Raw genomic sequence first — 25,354 nt, 5'->3', positions numbered from 1 at the left:
CAGAGTTCCCTAAGAGACCACTGCAGCCGCCTTTTGTTCCTTGACAATGTTATTCATCTCTTTATAGAGTATTTTAGTCTTTGCTTTGAACACAGCTGAATATATAATAGGCCAGTTTGCCTTGAAGTAGACACCTTTAATAGCTTGAAACGAAATAGCTGTAGGCAAAGTAGAGTTAAGAGGAAAACACGAGAGGGAAGGAAAAACAATGGTTTCGAGTTCACTTGGCCACATAAAGCACAAGCTATCATGCTACTGCCAAAAAGGAAGTTAACATGACACATTTACTTTTAGCTCACATGTAGAGAGTGATCAGAACGAAGAACCCCATAGTGCTAAGCATCCTTATGTATCCAACCAAAGCATCGATGCTGAAACCGTGGGCTCTCCTTGACTCTCAAGATGCTTACACTAAAGAGCCACAGCACTGTCCAGGTATCTGCGAAAAGCACGGCTGCAGGCTGGCTGTAGATTCAGACACCACTGCTTCAGGTTACTAATCAATCATGTTTGGAAAGCCATACAGAAGTAACTCTCGCTACCCTCAGGTGAACACGAAGGTTCTGGAGTGCAAGATAACAGCTAACATACAGGGAGAAGTCACCTACCTGTCAAAAACCTAAACAATGCACCACTGCGACCAGGAGCTGAGACGATAGTTGTCAGGTCGCAGCAGCACGAACAAATGTGCTGATTTCCTCAGCGGCAACCTAGTTGCCTTCAAGAAAAAAAAATAACCAGCAAAATGACCTGATTCACCATCAGAGAATAACATAGAGCTCAGTGAAAGGATTTAATGCCAGCAAGTTGCCAGGCCACAAAGAAAGTTTCTAGGTGTATAAACAATGCTGTTGAATGAATGCTTGGAAATAAACAAACTGTTCGAGTGTCTGGCAAACAGAATAAGCTGTCAGTGGTTTGTGTTTTTACTAGAGAAAGTTGATCCAGGCAAACTGAGATAATGAGAACTAAAATTGGAGGCACAAATGCAGAAAAATATCAAAGCAAGCACAGATATGGGGAGACTATTAAGCATTTCCAAAAGGAAGAAACAATGTTTTATTGACCAGGCCAGTAGAACAGTTTTGGAAAGGATGGTAACAAACTGGCTACTTAATGAATTTTATTATGCGTCTCAAGGGATGAGAGAGGAAAATTTTTTGAGAGCTCTTCTAAAGAGTTACACTGCAAACTTTCAGAGAGCATTCAATGTTCATTTTGGGTAACAGCATATATCTTTTGGCTCTTATTAAATGCTACAGTGTCAGATAATTTCACTGGTACAGTTGTTCTTCAGCATTTTATTTGCATGACTGAAGCAAATCTGACCAAAATAATGCTTCCTACAGTAAACAGTTGGTATAAAAAAATTTGAATTTCAGAGATAACTTTCTGGAGAACAAAGATGATTCAACAACTCTTGTTTAGCAGGAATGGGTTAAGAAAGAGCTCTGTATCGGCAAGAACTTATAGCTGTATGAGAACAGAAATGAGCACTTCAGATCATTACAAGACATTTGCATATTTGCAATATTCATAAGACCAGAACACACATTAGTGATTCTGGGGTTATACTTTTTAATCAAGTCACAAAGTCAGCATTAGAAGTGAACCAAAAGGTGTTTATTCCAACAGAACTAAACACTAGCATCGTTCTTAGTACAAAATCAACTGGTAAAGATCATTATCAATAACGTTACTAACACTTTTACAACTGGCTAATATTTCTTCTGTTCCAAACAGCTGAATTTTGCAGTAATTTGAACCCTATATTAGATCAAAATTGAGAAGAGTGAAGAATGTCAGAACTGTGAAGAGTTAATCAACAATTCTTTTACTTCATTAAAATCTGAAAATACTTCAGATTTTTTTCTACCACTGCACCTTTTTTTACTCTAGGTTTCCCAAAGTTTATGGTAAGTATTCCCTGACTGAGAACTACTAAGCAACTGTCTACCAGCAATGGAAATGTATGATTTCTCTGTGCATCAAAGTGAACAGTTACTGCTTTCAGAAGAGTTTATGAGTCTTAGCCTCAATAAATTGGTCCAAAATGATTAAACAGAAGTGGTAAAAACACTTCCTATAGAATATGTTCCTATAAAACAAATTAAATACTCAATACTCAAAGACTCAGCAGATTAACCAGGGTTTAGCTGCTGCACTGAAACACAGGTATTAACAGTACACTGACTATGACAAGTTCTTCAAAAACAGACAGAATTTTCATTCTCAGTTTTGAAGGGCCAACTGTAAAGAAATTAGTGGCTGTGAATCTGTTTGCTGTATGGATCAATACGCCTTTGTATCTTGAGTACTCTGAAGACTAAAAATCAAGGCATAGAACATTCTTAGCTCCCTCTCCTGTCAATTAAGATGGCAGTTGCTGATATTTACCTTTCCCCCCCAATTAAATATTATTTGAAATATTTACAGTATGAGGAATTACAGCTCTGATGTAGCTTTTGATAGTAGAGTTCTTTCAATAATAAAAGTTCAAATGCCAGCAAGCTATCCAACCCCCAAGAGCCACACTGGTATACGACAGAATCATAGAATAGTTAGGGTTGGAAGGGACCTTTATGTTTTTATCTGTCCTTTTGAAAAAGCAAGATAAGGGAAATTTACAAAAGAAAGACAGAAAGACAGACAGGAAAAAAAAAAAAAGTAAAGTAAGAAATCAATGGCCCTGAAATACTCCAAAGCATTTTTTCATTAAATACTTACTGGATGGTTTTCATTAGACAATTACATTTTGCTCACAAACTAACATTAAGAAATTATGCAAACATAAAATCATGTTCCAAATTATGTTCTGCTGTTATTCCAGAGGAATGCAGTAACATCTACAGTCCATTGCTAAAAAAAGTAGGATCAACTACAGCGGTAAGTGTGAAAGACATGCACTATGTACAGTTGTTGATAGCCCTGTTACGCTTGGCAAAACTTGAATAGCATCTTGTTTTTAAACACGGCACACTTCTATTTCACTTGTAAACAGACTACTTTCCAGAGGGAAAAAAAAAAAATTGTTACATATAGGACAAAAGTAAGGACAAGCCATCTAAAGAAACAAATGATAAAACAGAGCTTCAAAACATGGAAGATGAAAGAGCCAAAAGAAGTTAAGTTTTGCTTTGTGCTATAGGATCTTCATATTCAGAGGCAGAGCAGCAGATGACATTTGGAACAAGCCATTAAAATAGAGTTACTTTCAAATCATGTGTTTGTTTCTGCAGCATTATGACTATGGATTTCTCTCCTTGTTTAAATTGGATATCACAGTTTATACAGTAACAGTTTGGGTATAATCAACTGTCTTCTACATGAATAGGTACATTTGCAAACAAACAATATTTTAACCCCTGAAAAAGGTGGCAAAAATGGCATACTATACCAAGGGTACCATACCAAGGCCTACTACCAAGGGTGGCACTTGTATTCAGAATTCAGCTTGTGCCAATAGCCAGCACATCTGCTTTATTAAAATGAAAAAAAAAAAAAGAAAAAAAAGTAAACTAAACCAAAACAAATGTACCATCTTAACTGAGCTCTCCCAATGCCTGAACTACTTAATTCAGGTTTTGGTAAATACAAACATGAACATGCACAACTATGTTTTATTCTACTTATATATAAACATAAATTTCATCCTAATTTTTTAAATTTAAATTAATTTTAATAATTTTGGAATAGAGTTTGCATTTAATTTTGAAACAACTTACTTTATTTGTACAAAAATAAAAAAGTACTTCAATGCAGTACTCCAGATGAGCTGGAGTACTCCAGCTCTGCATATCTAGAAGAACTGCACTTGTTATAATTACAGGTTGTTCACTATCGCAGGCCAAAGAATGACTGAATGACTGCAACTTCTCTTTACTGAAACACCACTCGATACCAGAGATGTCCCAGTTGGCCTGATTTTCTTGTTACAAACGTGTCTATGTGAATTATATGTGTAAACACAGGAGAGATGCCACCCAGTTACTGTTTACCCGTGACCTGAGAAGGGGCAAAGCCTTCACTAGCTACAACACTACTGGTAGCTGATTCATTTTGGAAACTGAGCTAAGCTACACGTTTTCCAAGTACTGGTTCGAGGAAAAATTATGCGTAACTGTACTGCTGTAATGGATGCAAGAATGGTGCGGAGCCTTTTGTGAAAAGCTGTGCTGCTTCATTGCTTATGCTCATTTTCAGCCTTTTGTCCCTCTTGCTTGATTTCACTTTAAGGATAAACAGGAAACCACATAAAAGAAACAACTGAGCTATGGAAAAAGTACATCTGACTATTTTTAAGCTTTAGCTGAAGCCAAGAAAGCTTAAAAGCACTATGTTCCTTGGTATTGACTGCCCTTTACATGCAGTTAGTGGAATCAGTTTTGTTCAAAGGTATAATATGTATTTAGTATCAGCATTTCTTTCAAGAAATATTACATATCAGGAAAATCTGACAGAGGTCAAAAAAGCTTTGCTCATTTAATGCATCTCTACACAGTGCGATAAGCAGCTTTTCAGCACAAATGTACACTGTGTATACACATAAATAGCATTACTAGGTTTTATACAGTTACTAGGCAGGGGCAATCTCATAGGAATTACGCATCTCCCATGGACATTCTCAGCTCCTCGTCGTGCTTTATTATACATCTCTGCCATTACTCCATTTTTTGAGACACATTTTAAGCTACAAAAATCATTCCACTACATTAACTCTATGACAGTGGCATATCAATCTTTGTTTCCTGGACTCCTCATTGGATGCTCCTTCCCCCAAAAAGGCAGATGAAATATGTTAAGTGACATTTTTGGTGGACTTAAATTTTTTTTTTTTTTTTTTTGTTCTCTAGGATTTCCCCAATCAGCTTCGTTGACCAAACTACAAAACTGATTTTACATATCTCTTTCTCACGATGTTTTTAATAGACTTTTTTTTTCTTTAAAGAATTACAGCCACTGTAGTTACTTTTTGTTACTCTTCCAATCAGTGTTTTAAAATGCATCTTTTTATTTCTAAGATATGACTGAAAAAGCTTAAAAAACCCCTGTGCTATGTATTTATTTATAAACTGATTCAGACATCACAATGCAATTTACTGGAATCTCAGTATATATACAACAGATTAACAAATTCACAATATGATTTCCCTTATCTTTTTTCCAATAAACTTTCTTGAATGAAATGGGCTGTTACAAATAGGCAAACCAGGCAAGTAGAGTAAAAGGCAGATTACACATTGGAATGAATGCAGATGGAAGCTTTTTCAAATACAGCCAATGGAAAGACAACAAGTTGGAAAACATTAATGTTTCAAGATAAACTTATATATGCAAAAATCTATGGGCATGTATCTATATAAACATACATAAGCATGTCAATAAGCAAACTACACTCAGGAGGAATATTATTTCCAAGGACTTGATGGCATTTTAGACTGTTCATTACACAGGACTAGCATTCCCAATACAAAAGTCAACTTTATTTCAAAAAGCAAGGTCACACCAGTACCATTTAAATACCTATTTCATATTTTAAATAAACCTTTTTATAAAGAAAGCATCTCCAAACCATTTCTATTGGTAAAAGGCAGTGAAACTGATTGCTTTAAAATTCTTAAATACACTGGATTTTTTTTTGTGTGAGAAAAAGAGATGCCTTCTCTGAAACTATATATATGTGGGAGAAGGAAAAAAGTTTTTAGCAGGGAAGTTCACTAAGAAGTGAAATTAGTGTGCTGTTTTTGTTGAAAAGTCCACTTGCTTTTTAGTAAGTTAAGCTTAGAACTTCAGCAAGTTCAGATGCGAGCAAGGACCCTCATTTGCTCTTCTGAAAGAGAGTCAGCTGTTACTGAAGAGTTTTTAGTTATTTCAGACATTCTCTTAAAGAAAAATATCAAAAGAACCTTAGCGTAGAAATACCTGTGTTCTTGACAAATCCCTTTGAGAAAGACTGCAAAACAGCAAGCCTGGGGAGTTTTACATTGTCATTGTCTCTATGCACTCACTATTCGATATATAACTGGAAAAAAATACTGAACACTTCCCAGTCAGGGAAAATCTATTAGCAGTAGCAATGACAATCCCAAGCAGGATCTCTTTTGGGATGTGACCGCACTCAATTCACACACCTGCTACTCTGTGCTGATATGGATCACCTAAACTGCAGGTATGTCTGTTTCAATTGTCTGTTTTCTTTTTGAGGTGTAATTACACCTCATTTTGAGGTGTAATCCATAGTTTATTTGGAAAAAAAATCAAGAACTGGGCATTGAATTATTTGTTAGGTACTGGAATTTTTTCTGCAGGAAAGGAAACATTTAAAAGCCATGCCATTCATTCTTGTAACCAATCTGTCATAATTAACATCTGAAATGTTCTATCAGTATCCAGAGATGAAGATTTGCTTGATGAGAGCAACCCAGAATGATTTACTGGCTTTTCTGGAAGCAATATAATAGCAAAACCAGGGAACTGAGGGACTACTTCCCAACAATATTTCTATTCTCAATGTGCATAGGAAGTCTGACTGCAGCATATACAAACACAGAACTTCAATCTGGTTTCTGAAGGATCCTGCAACAACACCCCAAGCTGCATACATTTCTGGCCCTACTTAACTTAAGTTTCAGGAAACTACTTAGTCTACACCAAATCTCATTCCTACTTTTTCCACACAACTGTTTAAAGCTATTGTAGTGAAGAAATAAGTCTAAGGTGATCTTGTTGAAAACAGATTTCTGACAGTTTTTCTTCCATTAAGAAAAGAGACTGACTGGACTTGTTAGAGGTGCTGGAAACACAGAATCTCCTGTCTTCTAGCAAGCATGCATCAGATCCCACTGGACTGGGATGTGCTTATGACATATATAATAAATTCAATTAATAGAATCATAGAATGGTTTGGGTTGGAAGGGACCTTAAAGACCATCTAGTTCCAACCTGGAACTGGGGTTCCAGGGGACTCCAGGGGACTCCCCTGGGGGAGGGACACCTTCCACCAGATCATAGAATCATAGAATGGTTAGGGTCGGAAGGGACCTCAAAGGTCATCTAGTCCAACCCCCCTGCAAGGAGCAGGGACATCCCTGACTAGATCAGGTTGCTCAGAGCCTCATCCAGCCTGGCCTTGAACGTTTCCAGGGATGGGGCCTCCACCACCTTTCTGGGCAACCTGTTCCAGTGTTCTATAACTCGCATTGTAAAAAATTTTTTCCTAATTTCTAATCTAAATCTACCCCCCTCTATTTTAAAACCATTACCTCTCGTCCTATTGCAACAGGCCCTACTAAACAGCCTTTCCCCATCTTTCTTGTAGGCCCCCTTGAGGTACTGGAAGACCGCTATCAGGTCTCCCCGGAGCCTCCTCTTCTCCAGGCTGAACAGCCCCAACTCTCTCAGCCTGTCCTCATAAGAGAGGTGCTCCAGCCCTTTTATCATCTTCATGGCCTTCCTCTGGACCTTCTCCAACTGGTCCATGTCCTTCTTGTGCTGGGGGCTCCAGAACTGGACACAGTACTCCAGGTGGGGTCTCACCAGGGCAGAGTAGAGGGGGAGAATCACCTCCCTCAACCTGCTCGCCACGCTCCTCTTGATGCTGCCCAGGATGCGGTTGGCCTTCTGGGCCGCAAGGGCGCATTGCTGGCTCATGTTAAGCTTCTCATCTACCAGCACTCCCAAGTCCTTCTCCTCAGGACTGCTCTTAATATCATGTCACTCAAAGCCCCATCCAACCTGGCCTTGAACACTTCCAGGGATGGGGCATCCACAGCTTCTCTGGGCAACCTGTGCCAGTGCCTCACCGCCCTCATAGTGAAGATTTCTTCCTTCTATCTAATCTAAATCTACCCTCTTTCAGTTTAAAGCCATTACTCCTTGTCGTCTCCCTACATGCCCTTGTCAAAAGTCCCTCCCCAGTTTTCTTGTAGGCCCCCTTTAGGTACTGGAGGGCTGCTATAAGGTCTCCCCAGAGCCTTCTCTTCCTCAGGCTGGACAACCTCAACTCTCTCAGCTTGCAGTTATTTTATCGAAATCAGAAATGGTTTATATGAAACACATTATTTCTTAGCTATTTTAAACAGTATTTTCTATTTATCAGTATGGAGGAAAAAAAAAAAAGGTAAATGTGTGGCTTTGATCACTACAGGTTTTTAAGAGTTTAGTTTTCTAATTCACTACTGAAGTTTCATTACTGAAGTCTTTTGGCCCAAGATTCCTCTTTAACCTTGCCTACTCAAAAATTCTTATAAAACTGATTTCTAGAGGCTCTGCCCAAAAATATATTTTTATTACAACTACTCATCAACAGACTAATAATAATTCTGTTAGCTGCAGAGGATAATGCCAACTAACTGTTTAGCAGTTACTTCTGCATGATAAATCCTCCTTGTGATAAATTCTAGTAATTCTATGTACGGCTAAGAGAAATTAGCTTTCAGTTTCCCTTGGAAACAATAGTTCAAACAGCCAAATGGCAAAGGAACTTATTAGCAATTTTACTGTGTTCCTAAAACCTAATATTAAGTCATCATCAATATCCACGTTACTCTCAGATTTGGCCTAAGAGTGCAATACCATGACTACCTACTCAAAACAGACTTTCTGAAAACCCTCAAACCGACATTACTCTAATATTATCTACTGTGGTTGGCTATCCAAGCAATGAAAACGGGTGCAAACAGACCAGAGAATTACAAGGCAGAAGAAAGATGGAAAGCAGTCCGCCTCTGCCACACGACTATTTGCTAGTAGTTTTCTAGACAGAAGCAGAGGGTTCAAATTTTTAACACAACTATCAAAAACTGTTCCTTGAAAGAAGCGCAGGAATACTAACACTCCAAATCGATTTGCTACAGAAAGATACTTGCTTCTACTCTCCAAAATAAAAATAAGAGATTCTGGTGAACAAACTGAATAGATTAGGTCATTTCATAATCAAATAGGCACAGGCAGTGTGCCTACTTCCAGTTCTCTGGAAGACAGCTAGCAGAATGATTAGCCCCCTCAATTATTTCACTGAGAGTTATTTGCTTTGATCCTTCATTGACTATGCCCAGTGAATAACATGAATATATTTGTTTGAATTTTGTGCCACTATCTGTAAATGTAGCTTTATTTTAAAAATCATATCCTTTTAAAAAAAACAAAACATTTTCTAACTTTTATGTTAAACTTGGACCTAAAAGACAGAGAAAAACATCCTAACATTCCAAGCTTTTAAAGAGCCTACATGAAATATTCAACTAACACAAAGAAGATGAATAGGAACCATTGCACAGCCTAGTTTTCTCCCACCTATGTATTCATTTTGTTGATTAAGGATGTCTCAGCTAGAAAACTTAGATTACACAGATCAGTTCACTAACTATTCATCTCAGTTTCATGCCAGTTAAATTAATGAAAATCAGACAAAAAAAAAAAAACCCAGTAGAACAGGTGCAAAACAAACCTTAAAGCAAGCTCAGTTGCCTGCGAATCATTTCTGAACTTGAAGATGTCTACTCACATAAAAATACACATTAAATAAGTAAATACAACCGATACCCAAATACTCTTGAAAGGTAAGCACTCCAATTCATGGACCACTAGTAGAGAGTTAAACTTATAAGCTTGTTTTCCTTTCTGTAACCGGCTAACTGACCCCTGAATTATGCATCCTATTTCTCTACTGGTTCTTTAATGACAAATGAGAGACATGGAAGATAGTTGAAAAAGATTAACAGTGTTTAAAATTCAAATTTCTCCCCATTTAGAAAAGCTTCTGTCTTTCCAGAGAACTTCATAACATACTGTTAGATTCACACTCTATAGGTAAGATTTTGCTAGCTTTATGGTAAAGAGAAATTTATTTCCCGTTTACCTCATTATTGAAGGAATTATCTTCAACTTTCTCAGTTTCTGCCTCTGCCAAAGGGTTTTTCAGGGTCTGCAAGAACAGTGCAGCTTTCCTTTTGCGTTCTGCTTGTAGCTGCTTTTCTTTTGATTCTTTGGAGGCCTGTGCAAGCTTCTCTCTTGCTGCAGCTGCTAATCTATCCTCTAGTTTCTGCTTTGCTAAGAAAGACAATTAAGCATAAAGTTTAGAGTGAGTCACACTTGGTGAACTTAGGTTTCCTTGAAACAAACACATACACTCCAACACAAACAACCAAACAGCCCCTCCAACCATTCTCAAACCTTTCTAATACATCCATTCAAGAACATACAATGACATATCAACTTGAAATTACGGAATTCCAAGCATCTTAATTCATAGATATATAATTTGCTTGATGAAAAGCAGTACAGGTAAAGTAAAAATTTTTAAGCTTGAAGGAAATGACATGAAAATCCAATCATGAAAATTCAGGATTCTTGCCCTTTTCTTTTTACAAAAACTATCTAAAAAAGTAGCACTATAAATTTAGACGGTTTTTCTCGTACTTGTTAAAGCAATGCAAACTTTCCATTTTGCTCTTTTTATACAGATCTGATCTTTACCTTCTATTTTCCAGCCCTATTACATAGATCTTAAAATGTTTACAAAAAGGACTGTCCAGAAATTTTCAGAAACTGTTTCACCATTGTTACAACCAACAGTTATTGTTATGTGATTACAGAAAGAAAGGCAATTTATTTAACTATGAACCTAATGGATATTTTATCTAACCTTTTTAATCTTCCAGTTCCACTTTTGTGTTCTGTGCATGTACAAGACTGTTTTTTTTTGTTCAACTGCACAATTTTTCCAACACACAACTTTTCTAACCATGTTTTACACTTCATTTTTATTATCACACAAAATTTAGATATGTATCACCATAGCACACTCTGTGCTATTAAAGTTTAGAAAGGAACTGCTACTTAGAAGCAAAAAAAAAAAAAAAACCACACCATTTTGAAAATGAGAAATTCAATTCCTGTGGCATACTCAGAGTTGTGAGAGAAATATTAAGTTTTTACACTGGTAAACACTGACAGCATCTCCTCTTTATTAAACAATCTCTACTGTGAAACAACCTTGGGGAGGAACAGGGGAAATCTGATCTCTTTAAAAGATCATAACATTGAAATTCACACAGCACACCCTTCTGCCCTTACATACATAAACATAGTAACAGGAAAATCCCATACAAAGACGGAATGGTATTGCATTGTAAGAGTAACGAAACATCAACAAGGCAGTATTAATCTGCATGGGAGTGCTATATAACTGAAAAATAGCTTGAGGCATTTCATCGTTCTCTGAAGAAAGTGACAAACAGACATGCCTTTTCCTGGGCTCTGTTAATGCAATCTGGCAAGCAGGAGTTCAGTGTTTTACTCAAGAGGTTGTAATGGAAAAACAAAATAAAATTCTGAAAGACTTGCATTAGGGCAAAGTACTCAACTCCAGCATGTTACAAGTTTGATTTTAGCTGAGCAAGTAATGAAGATTTCATTCTTAACAATAAGCAGGAAACTGGAGAAAATAAAAGAATTCTGATTCCTGTTAACATGACAGTGAGGATTCAAAATACCTAAAATGCCATACTTATTCACATGACTGTGGTTTGCCTGAAGGACTCAACCTTTCATTTTGTTTCTGGTGTAACATGGGATACCTTGTTTAGCTTCCAGCTCCTCCTGTGTAAGTTGAGGTTTTTTCTCTTCAGCAGCGGCACAAGGAGTGGTAACAGCTGGAGTATGGTTTGAAGTAGTACTAGCATTCTCTTGGCCTTCTTTGCCCTCTTCTTCCTCCTCATCACTGTCATCATCTAATTTAACACGGTTTTTCTCCAAAGGAAGAAGGTCATTTTCTTTGGCCTTGATTGCAAAGCTTATTGGAGCAAACGATGCTGTGAATGAATGGGGAAGATTTTACACATTATTGGATTACAGTATAAAGCAGTAGACTGAATTTCTGGACTTTATCCATTACTCATGCAGACTACACCATCAAAAAAAAAGAAACTTAAATGATCCTTACATTATGCTAATTATTTTGTGGAAAAGCACAACTTTTTATTTTTAATAAATTTGGAAACTTAACTTGCTCTGTAAAGTTCTGTCTCAGAGTCTTTTTCTAATACTTCAGTAGCAGCTGGGATAAAGAAAGGTACTCTAAACCATCTCAGGAATTACATTTCCTGAGACGAGATAAATAATTTAGTGTTCTGTCCCAAATAAATGTTAGTTTCAGTACTTTTCCCAAACGAACAATCTGCTCTTCCAGGCTCAAGATGAAAACGCTCTGTGCTCAGGCTCCTATCTGACATCCTACAGTATGACATGGTCCCTTATGTTTCCTTCCCACTCAGTCCATGGTTTGCACAACAATAGCGTTTGGCAGGCTAGGCTCACAGAACAGTATTTAAAGACTTACTTCCATCTATATGAAAATTAATTACTTCAGGGAATTAACAACATTTCATTCTCTCAAGAGGAGAAAAACAGAAAAGTGAAGTACATTTCCCCAAATGTCTTAGCTTGTCTGTAGCAAGATTAGTGGTTAACTATTCCTTTCAAGTAGCCCCTACTAATCCAACTCAAAAGGACAGCGTAACATACTCATGCCAGCACACTCAGAAAAAGAACGCCTGCAAAAAACATGGAACACTACAATAAAAAGGAAACTGTGGATCATTTCAAGATAAGTTGTATTAAAGAATCTTTGAAAAAGTATTAAGCATATAACTATAGTTAAGTCTGAACTAATCCTTTTGCCTCACAACATTTTCCTTGGAACGTTTTTTGAGAATCATTTTCTGAAAAAAAAAATACAGAATTAATCTCTAAATCATTTATCCAAAATGCAACTTCTAAGAATAAAGAAAGGAACTTATCACACACCTCAAGCAAAGCAACCTACTACCATATGGTCTGCTGCAGTATTTGTCTTATTCAGAATGCCTTTTGCACATACAGTCTATAAATTTTCAATTAACAATATTTAAATACAGTAAGTAAGTTACATACCAAGGTTTATAAAATATAAGCTTTGCATCTTGTAGTTCTAGGGTAAGAAAATGGGCTCAGAAATAAAGAACTCAAGAATTCCAAAAGAAATTATAATAGTGATTTTCCAACTTTTTAACATGACAAAACAAATCCTGAAATGGGATTTTACTCCCTTGGAGGCAGGAGAAAAATCTAGTGTGGATGTTATGTCAGTTTTGCAGCCAACTACTGTATTTAGGTTACAAGGAAGTGGGATTTGTACTGTACCAGAGAAAATTAAAGTAAGTTTATAGCAATAGGATTGTCATGAAATGACTCAACGGTTACATTCCACCATCTGAATTTGAGCGGATTATTATTATTAAAGCATGGGCTCCAGTTTGCCATTTATTAATAACATAACAACAAGAAACAACATCATTTTCTGTTGCATATTATGTTCTCTTAACAGGGCATCTCTGAAGATAGGGAAAATTGCTCCTTTCCTGGGGAAGCTACTCAAGCCCGTCCAGAGAAGAAACTGCAGAGTATGGACAGCCAGACAACTATGGCTAAAAACTTAGAGCTTGCAGCCCACAGGGGGAAAGAAATTGCAGCGAGGAGCGAATAATTTCAAGGGATCACAGGGAGTAGGTAAACTTATCAGCAATTAAGAAAGCTACCAAAGTGGCAGGAAGGCCGTACCCATCCATGGGAACACAGGTCAAGAGTGTTTTTCCCGTTGTGTTTTTTTTCCTGTTTGTTTGTTTGTGGTTGGTTTTTTTTTTTTTTTCCTCCAGTGCCTTTCAGTTCTAGTTAAATGACTGAAGTTTCTACTTTTTACTGAAAAAAAGAAATCTTAAGATATCTTTTCCCAATAGGCCAGGAAATCAGTTCCCAGGTATAAAGAGTCACTTCTCCAACTCAGGACACTAACAGTGTGCTAGCTGACTTTGAGTGGTGCTTCCAAGAGATCCTCCCATTTCGTTCCTCTGCTGCTATGACTGCAAGAGGAAAAATATTCCACTTAGACATGAAAAGGGTCTTGTTTTCCAGCATGACTAACGTCCAACATGAGAAGACTGAGCAACTGAATAACAAGCCTAGTGTACTTCCTCCATATGTAGGGTTTCAAAGAAGACTACTGCTTTTATTCAGAAGGAATAACTTAATTCTTGCACAGAGCTTGTAACTCTCAAGTTTAAAATGACAAAAATAAGATTCTACTGGGGTCACTGACGAAAGCCTTCCACTTTGCACAAAACTGAAATAAACCAATTTATTCTGTCAGACCATAAATACCCAATAGTCTGATAAGAAAGAAACGAGAAAACAATCAAATTACTTATTTCAGTCCTTTTTGATGCTTCCAGTGAAAATACTTTCCAAATGAGAAAATCCTTTCCCCTATTTTCCCCCTGCCTTTTTTTTTTCCTTAAATATATGTCAACAAATATTTTCACGCTCAAACAAACCATGCTAACATACCTTTCACCAATTTACCATCACTGACAGCTTTAGAAGGAGGAATATCCTTTTTAGTTCCTGGAACTCCCTTAGCACTTGTCTCAGATGCATCTTCAGGTGCATGTTCATCTGCAAATTGAGTCTCACTTGGTGTATCACCGGCAGTATCTGCTGGAACATCTTCAGAGGAAGATACTCCCTTTTCAAAAGAAATTTGCAAGCTTACTAACTGGGTAGTTCATGAAAGAATTAATGCAGTGTCTGCAGAGCTGCAATTTTGCCAACCATTTCAAAAACCACATTATCAGCTAATCACTTAACAGCTAATTTTACATCAATAAGCACTCATGGCTAAAAATCTGCTTCTTACAAATAATGCACTGCTTCATGTAAACCCACAGGCTGCAAAAACTGCAGACCCACAGTAAGAACGCGTTGTCATTTTACAGCGAATAAAATGTTCTTCAGCTGGTACACTTTTGCCAACAACTATTTTAGAAATCATGTTTTTAAAATTAGACCCCAAAAGCATATACCTTTTTTTTTCCAAAGTATATTCTTTCAGGTCTTGATCTTGAGAACAAAAATCCATTAAAGTTAATTCACAGTGACAGAATGAAAGCTTATGACGTTTTTTCACAATGCCCAATTGCACGATACCTTCTTTACAAAGTAACGTTTTACAGGGATCAACACAGATTAACATGTCTAATTTGTTCTAACATTTTTATTAAGAACACTGCGCCTACCAGTGTTTTTTGTGGCATTACATTGATACAGTACAGGTGTGCTGAGATTTTCAAGAGAGTAAAGAATTACTGGTTTACTATTACATGACTGAATCATTCCAGATGACCTCTAAACTCACAGTATAAAAAATTTAAGATGGATATTGTAGAACATTAAGAATATTTACATGGTGAGTCAGGAGATGACATAAAGTAATTTAACATTTAAATGAGCTGCTCTCAATAAATAGCTTGGTTGCTTTCCACTGGCTGCTGTTAAGTATACTTAATGTTGAAATACCAGGTATTGAAGAGATCCTTTCATTGCTCCCTGCAGCCATTCCCTGACCAACAGAACTAATTTCTGAAAATCCTCGGAGGGGAAAAACACAAGGAAATCAAGGACTTCATCCTGTATTTACTGAAGCCAGTAGTACAATTTCTTATTAACTTTAATGGCCAAAAGGAGAACAATCAATTGCATTAGTTGCCTACATGTACATTACTAAAGCATAAAGATAATATTGAAATCATTATTCTAAAAAAATAAAGAGAACAGCATTATCTACAAAACCATGCAGTAGGAAAATATGTATTGCTACACACGACCTCAAGGGACTTAAACCAGTTTCTGCTTGCTTCTTAGCTGTACTCGTTTGAACGCTTAAAATGAATCCTTTGTTATTACACTTCGGTTAGCATACAATTTTCCCCCCAAAATAAATGTTAACATGTTCTTACTAATTATGGAAGTATTAGGAATTCAACCCACTGGTTTGCAAATAAGAAGTTCTAGAATAATAGTCAGAAGAAACAGTCATTGCAGAACAGGACAATTTTGCATGTAATTTATCAACTGAATAAGATAATATTTACAACAGCTTATCTTTAAAAAAGGTATTTTCAAAACATTTTTCACTATTAAAACAAAATATTAGACACAAGTGTTTCAAACAGCAACTAGTATTGAATTTCTTCATTTTCCACAAAGAGATTTTGAGGAGTTTACCCACAGGCCTACCTTCTTCAGTTTAAGGCTCCCCAATCTAAGCCTTGAGATGACAAATGACATAGGGCCTAAAAAAAAAATAGCTCTTTCCCATGAAAAGTTAACATCAGATAATGTATTTCTGAGACTATTTGCAATTTTATTTTCAGTAAGAGAACACTCTAATGAGATTAGCTAACATGAGAATAGTTAAAAACAAGGGTGCCAAGTCTGAGTATCATCTTCTACTAACACGGACCAGAAGAACCAAACTAAGCAGGAAAGGGATTTGAAATTTTGAAGTTCCAATATTGTTTCAGTCAATCATGACAGGACTCTTCTTTAACAAAACCTCCCTCAGAAAAAAGTGTGTCAGAGAAGTAGTTTAGCAACTGTGCTACAGTCCTGCAGAGAACCACGAGGCATACGAGAAGGTACGGCTATTAAAAACCTTTCTGGCAACAGAACACTAATCTAAATCCTACAAAGCTCTGAATCTCCACAAGCATGTATTTCCTTCTATAGAAAGCCAAAAGACTTTCAGGTTGACATTTTATATCACAATCACACTCAGTGGCTGACTATACTACAAAGCACGAACTAAATATCATACCACCTGACATATCTTTATTTGAATGCTATACTACACTAAAAAGCAACAACAACAACAACAAAAAAAAAGCATTCACATCCTTTGTTGAACAATTTCTCCATAATTCAGAGAGTTCCATTCTTAAAATGTCTCATTGTAACACTACAGATAAGCAAGTCCTTTTCTCACTTACACAGCATTTTTAATGTATGTATATACAAACACACATGTACCTGACAGTTGTCACTGCTCTCTTTTTGAAGGAAGAACTGTTTTTTAAATTCATAATAAGCATTATACTGGTGCCACGGTTGCAGGAACTCAAATCTGTTAAAAGAAAATGGAATATATGAAAACGCACATTGAACATAGTAAATACCAACAATCCTTTGCCATCTCATTTTCTCTAGCAGCCGGAACGCTATTTGATACTTGGAAGCACTGTAACTTATGCCTAAACTTCCAGAGGATGTGCATTCAGAGTATGCTTTCTAGAGACATTAGGTTGGTTGTTCTGAGGATTCGGGCAACAATGCTCTGGGATTACCTTTAAGTAGGTCTCTGAATTTCAATTTAAAAAATGACAGTACATCTCTTAACAAGACCCACGTGTCCTTGTAATATATTTTTTAAAAATTAAAACATCAACTTTTAAAATATAAGTTAAAATAACATTTTTTCTCTTACCTGAGATCATTCTTGGCTCGAACACTGGTTTCAAATTTTATGCCATTTCTAGCAACATACTCAGCTAGCTTATCAATAACAGGTTGGATATCTGGGGGTGGAGGTATAATGGCAACCACTGGAGCAATTGTGCTGAAAACATCAAAAGTACATCATTTTGATAAATAAAACAAATATATTTCAGGCTCTTGTTTTAATAAAGAAACATTACATAGATGTTTGCTCTCTGGGTTCATTATGCAGCTAAAATAATCTGATTTTCCATCATGCAAAAACTCCATAGTAGCTGAATAACACTAACCACGTACAATACCAAAGAACAAAGTGGAGGTAACGAAAACTGTACAAACACTGGTGAACGTTACTGAGGAACCACCAGCAACATAACCGTTAGTAAATACTTCATACTGAAGTGCAGGAAAGAGACCCCTCCACCCAACAAGCAATTCTGTACGTGGTACCTTGTAGATGTCGTGGTAGAAGTCAACCCACTGCTGCTATCGGTTGTGTCTGGGGGAGGTGGGGGTGTAGTGCCAGGGGGTGGTGGTACCGTTGCTACCCCTGTAGTGCTTGATACAGTCACCCCTGCAGGCAATGCATTGTAGTAGGTGGCAACATCTATTCCTGGAGGTGGAGGCGCAAGGCAGTAGGTTCCATCAGGCAGCATATAGTAACTATAATACATGGCTGCCACAGTTGCTATAAAAAGACAAATAAGAACAGTGTTCTAATTAGAAGAAAAACACCAGATAAGAAAAACCCCATCATTGCATTAGTACAAACACCGAGAATCCATATTCACACAACACACTAAGAAATGCTATCTAATTTTTTTGTGGAAAAAAAAAACCAACCAAAAAACCCGAAGGAAAAAAGAATGTTCATATTAACACACTACGGATGAATAAGAAATATGTAGACTAAGAGACAGAATCAGAACGTACTGAAGGTTAGTTGCAAGCCAAATAGGTACGAATAAAGAAGTGAACCAGAGAAGGCCTATTAAAAATTACCTAATACGAAATCATTCTTCCTAATCTAATTCACCTCTGGCAGTCTGGCAGTTTAACTCAGTTAAAACTACAGATGCATCAAGAAAGAAATGTGCATATATTCAAAATCAACACTGAGAAATTAAACCACTAGTATCAAGAGAGAGAGAGAGATAAAACTCCCCACTGCATTAGTACACATAGACACACACTTACTGAAAACTCAAAGTAGACAGGTTTTGCAATTTAACACCAATACAATGAACTGATCTGAGCACGTTTTCCACACTAGAGGCTTCTTTGACTCTAAATATTTATTTCTTGAGAGCGTAAAGGCTTATAGCTTGCTTTCTTTAGAGAGAGCATTTTTATAATGCTTTAATTAGCATTAGTTGTGAAACTAAAGATTTTCTGCAGAAAGATACATAAATAGAAAGTATTCAGGCAAAATATTTCAAAGGATTTACAATAGGAGTTTGCATTTCTGGAGGCGAAGTTTGATCAAAGAATTAAATTATAATGAATTATACTCTCAACAATTTCATAAACATTCCCGTGTGGCAGTATCTACTTTCTTCAAATAATAAGTTATCTACAAGGAGAGTAGAATAAAGATCTGTTAAGTTTTAAAAGCAGGGAGAGGAGCTGCAAACTTGTATTGTTACTAAATTATGATCTCCCAGTTTGCACCTTATACATCCACATTCAAGCATGACACGAAAGTAATCAGACAACTGACGAGCATTACTCTATAGAGATGCTTATTCTGATTTTAGTCTTTCTTGAAATAATCAGTAATTTTCAATCCGTTCACAGAAATCTTATTTCAGTTTTATTAAGATTCTCTTAAGGTACAGTTTTAAATAAAAATTACTTCCCTGCATATTTCCCTCTATATAATACACTCTGACAACCCCCACAATCATTTGGGGGGTTCTGAAAATATACTGCATCAAAATCAACTTAGATCATGATGGTGATACTTACTTGCAACAACACTACTAAAAAAAACAAGAACTCCCTCATCACCACCACCAATGTGACGTAACCCTACTCATAACCTACAAATTTATATCACTATGAAACCCCACTGTAGTAAAGGCTGAAATAGAAGTTTTCTTGCCTCTCAATAGTATCAAATGGTAAGTCCCATAAATGAAAGGATAAGTTACATCTCTATATTTGAGGAATCAAGGACTTTCAAAATTCTGAAAACAGACGCACATAAATCCAATTGAGTTCACCTTTTTGAATATCAGAATTTAAAAAAAATTGCAGGATCTTTATATAAAGTCTGCATTAAGCAGCTTCAAAGATAATCAGACATATTCAGAACAGTTAAGATAACGTTGCTAAAAATGTCATAGCAAAGTTGATTCTTGAAAGAGGTTACAGACAGAACAGTATTTACATTTATCCAAAATAGTTCAAGAAAAATCTAAGACTTAATCACAATTTGGAGATAGGAGAAAATCTTGGTATTTCAGTATCAGGCACAGAAAAAGCATTTAAGCATACAACTTTCCATACTGCCAGCTTATAATTTAAATATACCACTGCTTTTGCTGTTCTTTTATGGAAAAAAGAAAAATAGAATAAGGAACAGCCTCCTGTAGCTATGGAACTTGAAAGTTACTACTCCCTCTCAGATCTTGTGATGAGAAACAAATTTAAAAAAATAATTTTTTAACTTTGAATCTTGCATATTCCTGAATTTTATTTTCTACACAGAACACTGCATCAGTGCAAAGAATAAAAGATAAAATAATGAGAAATTAAAGGAATTGACTGTATAATAAAAGACTTATTTACTATAAAACTACTCCCAACTTTAGAACAGAATACTATACTAAAACCTGGTTTTATCACTTCAGTGGGATCCTTCAATTTACATGATTTTACCTTTGCAGATTTTTCTTACTGTTATACACTCCAGCAAAACTGTTCAAAGCAGATTTATCATCTGCATTTTGCTTCAATACAGTAAACTTTTAAAAGCTCATGAATTGCTTTATAGGATAGCTTTATATTCCACAGTGAAGGCATTCATTAGGCTTAATTAGTAGAAATTCATGGAAGTTATAAAAAAACTAAAAAAACAAACAAACAAAACGCCCACTAAGGGTACTGTGCTAACCATACTCTGCTAACTCACAGAGTAGAGACCCAGCCTCCCGCCTGCTCACTCCCTCCATCCCATTTCTGTTTTTCCTAAACAGATAACAATTCACAGATACTCAGTGAAGGATGTACCTTCAAAGATTCAAGAGACTGAAAAAAGAATAAATATCAGTTACAAATGACCAAGCACAAAGCTAACATATTTTCTTCCCCATCAGCGTCCACATACAATTCATCAAGACACACCACCAGCTGCCTAATCACAATGCACTTACAATCAGAAGAATATTCTGCCTGTGATGTCTGTACAGGTGCCCCATCTGTTGACTGCGGTGCAGAGGAGTTATTATCTGATTGCGCTTTGCGCACCAGTGCTGCAAGTGGATGATCAGGGTCTACGACCTTCAAAGGCTGAAAAAATGATGAGAATAGAAAAAAAAAAAAAAAAAAAAATTAAAATTTTAAGTACATACTTATAGCATGATAGTATCAACCTAATTTTGAAAGAAAATTTATCTAAGTTAATAGCAATAATATTGTCCAAATACCAAAGTTACTGTTTTTGTAGCTCTCACATCAGAATTAACTTTTTTTTGTAAATTAGTGGAAAACAAAACAAAACAAATAATACTTTAATTTAACGTGAACATAAATCCATGACATCAAAAAGCGAGCATTACTCATTTACTGCCAAGGCTGGGATAAAGCACAGAACCTGACTTGTCTAAATATCAGACAGCACTACTGCCATTCCTCTGAAAGCCTCCACTGTGTACAACCATCTGTCATTCCCTTTATTCCATCACTGATCAAATACAGAAAATAAAAATAACAAACACATCCAGCAAAATTTACATTTATTGAGTAGTACATTCCACTGAAATATTATTCACTGTACTTCACATCAACATTTTATCTACTAAAAATAAAAAAAAATGAAAACATTCTCTCTCAGCTTATATACAGAAGGCATTAAATATCTTAATCTTTTCAGCTTCAATACAGGTTCTGCAGGATAAACCCTTGAGTGATGCCCTCAATACCAGAGGGCATCAAAAATAGAAATATAATTCCTTACAAAGAGAAAAATAACAATTTATGTACTAAAGAAAAGGTAACTTGAAAATTTACCAAAACAGACAAAACAGAAAAATCTTTGTTAACAAAAGACCTTAACACCTGGATATTAGAAAATTTGTGCCCATGAATCATCTGTTGTACAAGGTAGAGAGTAATTTTAATTAGGTCAAGTACCTTCATGAGCTCTTCAAGCCTACTGCATTTTTTAGATGCAAAGAGACTCGGATGCAGATAATTTCCATCATCATCGTCGTCGTCATCCTCTTCTTCCTCAGATTTCACTCTCGAGTCTAAATAAAAGCAACATCTGAATTTTAGTTGGGTTTTCTATGGATTTATATTGGGAGAGAAAGATGGTACAGGACAAGCATGTGTTCTCAAGAAAACTACCATTTTCATAAATCTGCTTATTTACAAAAACACAGATAAAAAGATATTGCTAGCATCAATATTACTAAAACCTAAATGCACAGACCAACTTTCTGTTGCACCAGACCTATACAAGTGTTTCTAAAAGCTCCAAGATTATACCAGCTCTTGTATCTGAAAGTCTCCCCACACAACCTTTTAAAAATGTCCTCCAATTTAAGCAAACTTTTGAATGATCACATCAATCTCAGTTGCAGGATAACAGCACTGGCAATTGCAATGCACCAAAAAGTCATGGCTATTTTACAAAAAAACCACCAGTGGATGTTTCAATGATTCACATCCTGAAGCCATCCATTTGACAAGCAACAACTTACTTTTTTTCTCATCCGCTTTATTTTCAGAAGGAGCAGCATATCGTCCCTCCTTCATGGCCTTCTGAATGAATTTGTAGTAGGGATTGAGGTAGTGATCAAATCGCAAGAAGTCAAACTGGGAGTTGCGTGCTTGCTTGGCTTTTAGCATAATCTCAAACTGCGCTCCCTGCTTGCAGACAAAGTTTGCAGTTCGTTCTATGATCGCATGCATTTTTGCTGTTGGTGGCTGTAGGAGTAAAATAACATATATTTGTATTTTCATAAGCAGCTTGTGTTAGAACACAAGTGTGTTAGAACTCCAGAGGGAATAAGAAAGAGCACTAGGTCCCTCTTCTCAACTTTCTCTAGCAACTCAGTTTCATAATCACTTTCATAATGAAAACACACCAGCACTGAAAAAAACCAGTCTAAATCTTCCCTAGCTGCTCATTCATTCCCTTTTGCAAGATCCCCTCCTTCTATCAGCACAACTATTTTTGCCATTGCACACCAAACTAAAGAGGGCAACAAATCTTGGTTGAGTTTGATGTAGCAAAAATATTCTTTCAAGCCGTAATTCTCCATAGCCATATAGACGTTTCTGCTGGCACAAGAAAGGAGACCAATGTGTTTTTTGACACACCAGTGCCAACCTAAAGTGGCCCGACCTTACAATACCCCAAGGTGCTCTGAAGGCTCAAGATGTATGGTCTGCTTCCCAACAGCTGTCCTGTAATGACTGAATCTGCAAATACATTCCCTAACTAGAAAAGCCCAGTACTATGCATTTGCTTCAAAGAAACATGTTGTATCTTATAACCAACGTAAGAATTGCAATTCCTATCTACTGTCACATTCCCATAAAGTCATTGAACATTTTAGCAATAAAAGAAAAAAAGAAAATTAATAAAGTTAAGCAGCATCCATACATTTCTTCCACTCCTGAAATCTAATGTAAGGAACACTGCCATATGAAACCCAAGAAGTGAAGAGAACAAGAATATACTTAAAGAATGAATGAACTTCACCATTCACTGTCTTTAATTTCATACTCAGATAGCTCTGTTTTGTCTTGTGTTCAATAAACTGTAGAAACACATACTCTGGGTGCCTATAAAGACTGAAGTGACATATTAATGATCGTTTCAGCTTTGCAATTTTTATTGGTCCAGATACAGAAGCCTGTTGTAAACCTCAGAAAATATTTTTCAGAAGATTGTAAGCACACAAGACAGTGGTGCTCTGCTTAGGGGAAAAAAAATCTGAACATGATCAAACTGCACATTTTTTGAAATTATTTTCAGCTGCTTGAACCCTTCACTAGAACTACATGTTCAATATGGAAAATAATTAGTTGTTTCAAGTTTTACTTGTCCCTCTGAAACACTACTAAAGATTATTTTCATTATAGGTAATTAAGTTCTCAACAAACTGATGACATTTTGTGCACTGCCAGTTTCACTATTTATTCATCAAGTTTCCCTGTTTCCATGGTTCTTACACAGGAAAACAAAATACACTTAAGGCCCAGAGATTCATAAACAGAACTATAAATCAGCAAGGAAGCTCAAAAAAGGTTGTATCTGAAATTACTATCTGGTCTTCAGTTTGAAACTGATACCAATGCAAACTCTGGAAAACAGGTACTATGAATATTAATATGCTTTTAATTGAATACTAAGATCACTAACAACACCGATCTACAGAACTTAAGAAACTTTACAAAGTTACAAACACTAAATGGCAAACAGAGATGCAGCTATGATAGAGGTAACCTAGTTTGCTACTACATTTAATAAAAGCACTCAACATTTAAACTGAGAAGAACTGTTAAAACTTCTGAAAGTAAGAGTACTTGCCAGAGCAGAGAAAAAACCCTTCTGAAAAATACTTCAATTACATAAGTGGTATCATCTAGTCAGATATTCTGTTCCAATCTTTAATTAGTATTGTAACTAGAAGTTTTTCATGACTGAGCCTACCTCACTGCAAGTTAAGCAACTATCCTCCAATCTTCAGTAAGTCTAGAAAAGAATTTTAAGTCTTATATTGTCTCTCAATATTCCCATCTGCAAATGAAGCAATTCTCAAACTATCCTCGTAAGTTTAACTGATAATTTTCTCTTAGGTCCTACTTCTGTAGCATCCGTGCACTTCTTAAAATGCAATGGTCAAGAACAGTCACCTCTGCCCATAACCCTGACATCAATAGTTTTAAGCAGTGGAAGACCTCCCATATCCTCAACACAACTCTTCTGTTTTAAGTTCCAGAACAACACTGCTGCTGCAGTTGGAGTGGCCATACACTCAGCACTCAACAGCTCACTGCAGCCTCTGGATCTTTTCTGCAGTAGCGCTGCCTACCAACTCAGTCTTGATTCAACATTTGCACTTTGTATTGCTCTGTATTACAGGAAATCTTTTATATCTGTCTTTATTCAACTTCACCTTGCAGACTGTGAACAAAGCCTTGAAGTTAGCAAGTTGATTCTCAAATTTTATTTTATTTCCAGGCACTACAGTTTCCTCCCCAAAATGATTCACAGTTTACCGGTGTCCTCCCCCACCATGACCATCAACAAGTGCCATAACTATACATCCCATGTCTTTTAACTTGAGTGTTAATCAGCAGTAAACTCAGGAGAGATGTAGAACACCACAAGTCAGCAATGTATCTGTACACCTTCTCCGAGTGCTTGCAGATTGATATAATGGCAATGTAATTTATTATGTATTTTTCTTTTTTTTTTTTTTCAAATGGGAACAAGGTAGACTGAGAAGTAAAAACCCCACCAGTAATTCACCAGGCTTCTATTCTTCACAACAATTGAATTAAAAAATACAAAATAAATACATTCAACAGTAAAACTTAATTACTTGACTAGAACAACAACAACAAATCAAGGCTTACAAAAATACATTCTCACGATTTCCAATTCAAGGTCAAGAACACATTGTTTTCAGAGATGCTGTATAGACATTTCGGTTTGTTTGGTATTTTTTTAGAATCAAAACCAAACATGCCCACATTTGCTTTCTGTTTCTTTGAATATAGTAGAGTACAACAGCTGACTGATAAA

The 25,354-nt window shown here is 36.2% G+C and overlaps 1 protein-coding gene across 8 annotated transcripts in view; it reads right to left on the bottom strand.

Moving 5' to 3' along the window:
* Positions 1 to 25,354, bottom strand: part of SFSWAP (splicing factor SWAP) — a 49,574-nt gene that overhangs the window by 16,159 nt on the left and 8,061 nt on the right. For all 8 annotated transcript variants that reach the window (XM_086761164.1, XM_086761165.1, XM_086761172.1 and 5 more), the window contains exons 5-13: positions 22,296 to 22,521; positions 21,724 to 21,839; positions 20,745 to 20,880; positions 17,818 to 18,055; positions 17,357 to 17,488; positions 16,903 to 16,996; positions 14,383 to 14,560; positions 11,580 to 11,813; positions 9,860 to 10,050 (exon numbers count right to left, since the gene is read on the bottom strand). In XM_086761164.1, coding sequence (XP_086617290.1) covers positions 9,860 to 10,050; positions 11,580 to 11,813; positions 14,383 to 14,560; positions 16,903 to 16,996; positions 17,357 to 17,488; positions 17,818 to 18,055; positions 20,745 to 20,880; positions 21,724 to 21,839; positions 22,296 to 22,521 — 1,545 coding nt within the window. The remainder of the gene's footprint in view (positions 1 to 9,859; positions 10,051 to 11,579; positions 11,814 to 14,382; positions 14,561 to 16,902; positions 16,997 to 17,356; positions 17,489 to 17,817; positions 18,056 to 20,744; positions 20,881 to 21,723; positions 21,840 to 22,295; positions 22,522 to 25,354) is intronic.

This window comes from Chlamydotis macqueenii, chromosome 17 (genome assembly GCF_036417535.1).
Source record: "Chlamydotis macqueenii isolate bChlMac1 chromosome 17, bChlMac1.mat, whole genome shotgun sequence".
In the NCBI taxonomy this organism is placed as follows: Eukaryota; Metazoa; Chordata; class Aves; order Otidiformes; family Otididae; genus Chlamydotis; species Chlamydotis macqueenii.
Note: the sequence above shows the minus strand (reverse complement) of the source record. Positions and strands in the feature narration are given on the sequence as shown.